Genomic DNA, 5,271 nt, shown 5'->3' on the forward strand with positions numbered 1-5,271 from the left:
CGAGCACCCGAGGCAGTTAAATGAGGCTACTCTGCCTGGTTGGCCACTTAGTCGTTCGTGAATTTTGGACTACTTCAAAGGTGATCGGAAGAGAAAAGAATGGTAAAAATGGGCTATAGTGGTGAGACAGTAAAGGGCACGGTCCTCTTAACTAGTAACCCCTATTCCAATTCACTTCGTAGGTCTCTGGACGGTTCTGCTGCTGACCGCAAGTCTTCAAGTGGCCTTCGCCCAGTTGGCCAATGTCTGCCTTGGAGAGGAGGATGGCACACGACTTCCGTTGGCCACCCACTGCTCCCGGTTTGTGGTTTGCCTCAAGGGTGACGTCTCCATCATTGGCAGCTGCCCTCGGGGCCTGCACTTCAATCGGGAGCTGGGGGAGTGCGACTTTCAGTGGCGAGCCAATTGCCTGGGACTCTCAGCCTTTGCCGGAGTGGATGATCAGTGCACCTGCGACTGTTGCGCCGAGGAGTGCCAGGATCCCATCGAGGACATCGATGAACCCACCACAGTCACCGAGGATTGTGACCCAGGTACCCCCACTGCGGTCACGGATCCTACGGACTCCACTGATTCAACGAATGAAAGCACAGATTTCGAGGACTCCAGCAACTCCTCCAATACGACACCTTCCACTCCAGGTGTGGTGCCGTCAGATTGCAAAAGTACTCTCACTCATTGTGTAAATAAAACAACTGGCACCTACATTGACTTGCCCGGGATCTGCGTCAGGTTTATCCAGTGCAACAACGGATGCTCCGAGGAGTTCCAGTGTCCCTCCGGTTTGTACTTCAACAAGGAGATCAATGACTGCGATTACTGGTGGAACGTGGACTGCACACCCACTGCGGATTCTTCTGATGAAATCGAGGGGCCCTCGGGAACCCAGTGCTCCAATTCGGGAAGATGCGCCGGTGAGAAGGATGGAGTGCTGCTTAAGGACCACGATTCGAATGGATTTTTGGTCTGCCAGTGTCAGTGCCCCATTCCAATGCCCTGTCCCGATGGCCTGGAGTTCAACGAGTCCACTCAGGTGTGTGATCGGGTGGGGAAAAATGCCTCCGCGAGCGTTTCCTCAGCGGATATATGTCCCGATAACCTGGTCTACAATGCCACCGCTGATCAGTGCGACTATCCTGCCAACTATGTGCCGGACGTGGCCTGCAATACCACCATCACCGTGTGCCAGAATCAGCCGGAGGGAGAGCTCTTTCCGGTGGAGGGCAAGTGTAATATGTTCTACAAGTGCAACTTCAATTGCGCCGTGGAGCAATATTGTTCGAACAACCTGATCTACAACGAGGATACGGAGAAATGCGATTATCCTCAGAACTATAAATGTAAATGGGACTACTCCCCGCCCACGGGTCCCGATGCAGGCCCCTCGGGAATTGCCTGCCAGAGTAATGGACGTTGTTTGGGCCAAGCCGAAGGTACTTTCTTCCGTTCCACGAAAAGTTGTGGTAACTATGTCGTCTGTCAGTGTGAATGTGAAACCGAGATGGAGTGCCCCGATGGATTGTACTGGGATCAGGACTTGCAGACCTGCAACTACGAGTACGACGTAGCCTGCACACTCTAAGTGACCGATTCTCGAATAAAGCAACTCTTTTTCAAAGCAACTGGGATCTTACCCTATCGGCCTCTTCACTAACAAAATTTTGGGTTAGTAAATCATTCTAATCTGTACTGCGGCGGGCACAGGCAAGCAGCTTTGGGCACTCGATCAATAAGAGTGGCATGGGCTTAACGATTAGGAATACCCCTTCTTTAAATAGGGAAGGGGTATGTTCTCTATAGGGTGTATCCGTTGGCTGAAAAGATCTTTTTGAATTTCAAACTAATAATGAGTCTATCCAACTATTATATAATCTTGATATCTGTTATACTGTATATTCATACAGACTTATCATATGCGATCCGTAACAATAATTCAATTATGTAGGTATCTATTAAGTATTGAATATGTCATAGACGTTACACATAAGAATGCAAGTTGTAGAAACTAAATTCAGAATCAAAAAAACGAACTCATTCCATATTATTAATTGCAAAGAGAAACGTGCGAAATCTATTTCGTTCTGAGTAGACATCTTCCATTTGGGCCACCCCAGTTGCGGAGATCTGAGTCTCAGCAAAAACCAAAGAAACTTCAACCTTCGCAACTGGTGACTGACTTGCGAAATTTTGACTCTTCTGCAGTCTAAACATTTTCGGACTCACCGTTACGTGCTGACTTTTATAAATAGGGACAATATCGATTGCTTGTATAACTACTGTAAATATATGCTGATAATATCACGGATGGTTCGACATTATCACCGGCACATGCTGTGAAGCAGGAAAAGTCATTCAATTATTTTAATTGCCGGTAAATATAAAAGCCGATATGGACCGAAAAGGCACCAGTGAGCGATCGATATGCGGACTGAAAAGATGGCTCAATCCAGGAGTACGCACTATGGTAAGCGCGGAGGATCGATTAATAAGTGGATGGACCTTGTACCAGAGTTTTCTCTTAGGAGTTGCCCTATGTCTGGTGGTTTCCCTCTGCGTGGGATCTCTAAATGCGGCGTGTTGCAAGGACGGCGAAACGAAAGCCGACGAGGATGACTGCACTAAGTATCTAGCCTGCTGTCACGGTGAATTCGTGTCCAAGTCCTGTGAAAGCGGGGAATATTGGGACTCATATTGGGAACTCTGCGTGGAGGATAATGGCGAGTGCAAGCCGCCAACCTGTGAGGATGGCGAAATCGAGGCGAATCCAGATGATTGTGCAGGGTATTTGGAGTGCGTGAACGGAGATGTTGTGATCCTTACTTGCCCGGAGGGAGACTACTTCAATGTGACCCAGAAGAAGTGCCTTCCCGACACCTGTGGAGTGTGCGTAAATTGCACCGAGGGAACCAAGAAGCCCGACCTCGACGACTGCGCAAAGTTCCAGATATGCGTCAACGGAAAGTACGTGTCCCAATCTTGCAGGACCGGATATTACTGGAACTCGAAGAAACAGGAGTGTGAATTGGACGAAGGCCAATGCAATGGGACTCCGCCTTGCAAAGATGGAGAGCTTGAGGAGGACCCCACAGATTGCGCAGGTTATCTGTCATGTTTGAATGGAAGCTTGGTGAGCAAGCAGTGCCCCGAAGGAGCTTACTTCAATACCGTGTATAACGCCTGCGTTGTCGACACTGATGGAATTTGCGTAAACTGTACCGAGGGAGCTAAAGAGCCCGTGGAGAACTGTACCCAGTACAAAGTTTGCACAGATGGCAAGTTTGTGACCAAGTCCTGTCAAAGCGGATATTACTGGAACAAGAACGCATCAGCCTGTGAAAAGGATAATGGGGAGTGCAATGGCAATGGAACATCGTGTACTGAAGGTGTAATTAAGGTGGACCCCACTGATTGCGCAGGTTATCTGTCATGTTTGAATGGTAACTGGGTGGGCAAGCAGTGCCCCGAAGGAGCTTACTTCAATACCGCGTATAACATCTGTACTGTCGACACTAATGGAACTTGCGTAAACTGTACCGAAGGAGCTAAAGAGCCCGTGGATGACTGTACCCAGTACAAAATTTGCACAGATGGCAAGTTTGTGACCAAGTCCTGTCAAAGCGGATATTACTGGAACAGGAACGCATCAGCCTGTGAAAAGGATAATGGGGAGTGCAATGGCAATGGAACATCGTGTACTGAAGGTGTAATTAAGGTGGACCCCACTGATTGCGCAGGTTATCTGTCATGTTTGAATGGTAACTGGGTGGGCAAGCAGTGCCCCGAAGGAGCTTACTTCAATACCGCGTATAACATCTGTACTGTCGACACTAATGGAACTTGCGTAAACTGTACCGAGGGAGCTAAAGAACCCGTGGACGACTGTACTCAGTACAAAGTTTGCACAGATGGCAAGTTTGTGACCAAGTCCTGTCAAGGCGGATATTACTGGAACAAGAACGCATCAGCCTGTGAAAAGGATAATGGGGAGTGCAATGGCAATGGAACATCGTGTACTGAAGGTGTAATTAAGGTGGACCCCACTGATTGCGCAGGTTATCTGTCATGTTTGAATGGTAACTGGGTGGGCAAGCAGTGCCCCGAAGGAGCTTACTTCAATACCGCGTATAACATCTGTACTGTCGACACTAATGGAACTTGCGTAAACTGTACCGAAGGAGCTAAAGAGCCCGTGGATGACTGTACCCAGTACAAAATTTGCACAGATGGCAAGTTTGTGACCAAGTCCTGCCCAAGCGGATATTACTGGAACAAGAACGCATCAGCCTGTGAAAAGGACAATGGGGAGTGCAATGGCAACTCAACGTGCACCGAGAACGAAGTTGAGAAAAATCCTGCTGATTGCGCAGGATACCTGCAGTGCATAAATGGCGCCTATGTTGCGAGGAAGTGCTCCGCCACGCAGTTCTTCAATGCCACACTGAAGGAGTGTGTCGTCGACAAGGACAACGTGTGCATCCCCAAGACCTGCGATCCCGATTGCTGCGATGTACCTAACAACTCCATCTGGTCTGTCCAGAACAATTGCTCAGCCTTCTACCAGTGTGTGAATGGCAACAAATATGAGCAGAGATGCTCCAACAATTTGCAATATAACAACAAAACGGAGCAGTGCGATTATCCCGAAAATGTTGACTGCGACGATGGATCTGCCCCGCCAAGTGGTCCGACTGCCGGACCTTCGGGAACCTATTGCGAGAGCCACGGACAATGCGTTGGTCAGAAAGATGGAACCCTGTTCCCCGCAGTCAAAGGCAACTGCAGTTCCGCTTATGTCATCTGCCAGTGCGAGTGTGAGGTCAAACTCAGCTGTTCCTCTGGACTGCTGTACAATACGGAGGTCGAATCTTGCGATTGGCCCTATAATGTTAAATGCTGAATGTTTTTAATAAACAATATTTAATGGAGCGCATATTTGTGGGCGACTTATAAAATGATTTTGGTTTTTTATTGTCAAGTCAAAGATACATTCATAGGTGTCAAAGATAATCAGAAATAATAGTATGTATAACAAAAACTACAAGTTTTAGCAATCGAGATGAGATGAGAGAGATGATTGAATGTTCTCTTATATTCTAGAATAGAACTTTTAACAGAACTTAAAGGAAATAAAAAAAAGAAACGTTTTTTAACAAACAATTTGTAACTGGCATTCTCTTTTTGAGCATAGTATAAAAAGTACTATTTTAACCTCCAGTTCAGGCCCTAGAGCCCGTGACTATCTCTATAATTAGGTATCAATAAAATATGATC

The 5,271-nt window shown here is 47.4% G+C and overlaps 2 protein-coding genes across 2 annotated transcripts; both read left to right on the forward strand.

Annotated features, from left to right (window-relative positions):
- Nucleotides 1-7: 7 nt before the first annotated feature.
- LOC118877322 (chondroitin proteoglycan-2) lies at nucleotides 8-1,622 on the forward strand. The gene is made up of 2 exons (XM_036815586.3): nucleotides 8-121; nucleotides 183-1,622. Exons 1-2 carry the CDS (start codon nucleotides 100-102, stop codon nucleotides 1,580-1,582), a joined length of 1,422 nt encoding a protein of 473 aa, XP_036671481.3. The 5' UTR covers nucleotides 8-99; the 3' UTR covers nucleotides 1,583-1,622.
- A 775-nt stretch (nucleotides 1,623-2,397) lies between these two features.
- Nucleotides 2,398-4,952, forward strand: LOC136116881 (chitin-binding domain protein cbd-1). Its single transcript, XM_065864472.2, has 2 exons — nucleotides 2,398-2,464; nucleotides 2,523-4,952. Exons 1-2 carry the CDS (start codon nucleotides 2,422-2,424, stop codon nucleotides 4,895-4,897), a joined length of 2,418 nt encoding a protein of 805 aa, XP_065720544.2. The 5' UTR covers nucleotides 2,398-2,421; the 3' UTR covers nucleotides 4,898-4,952.
- Nucleotides 4,953-5,271: the final 319 nt, after the last annotated feature.

Source organism: Drosophila suzukii, chromosome 3, assembly GCF_043229965.1.
Source record: "Drosophila suzukii chromosome 3, CBGP_Dsuzu_IsoJpt1.0, whole genome shotgun sequence".
Classification (NCBI taxonomy): domain Eukaryota; kingdom Metazoa; phylum Arthropoda; class Insecta; order Diptera; family Drosophilidae; genus Drosophila; species Drosophila suzukii.

What these genes read in the sequence shown, in the direction of transcription:
- LOC118877322 (XM_036815586.3), top strand. Translation starts at nt 100, where the DNA reads ATGGTAAAAATGGGCTATAGTG. An exon ending in GGTAAAAATGGGCTATAGTG is followed by an intron (nt 122 to 182) that starts GTGAGACAGTAA and finishes TTCACTTCGTAG; the next exon opens with GTCTCTGGACGGTTCTGCTG.
- LOC136116881 (XM_065864472.2), top strand. Translation starts at nt 2,422, where the DNA reads ATGCGGACTGAAAAGATGGCTCAATCCAGGAGTACGCACTATG. An exon ending in ATCCAGGAGTACGCACTATG is followed by an intron (nt 2,465 to 2,522) that starts GTAAGCGCGGAG and finishes GTTTTCTCTTAG; the next exon opens with GAGTTGCCCTATGTCTGGTG.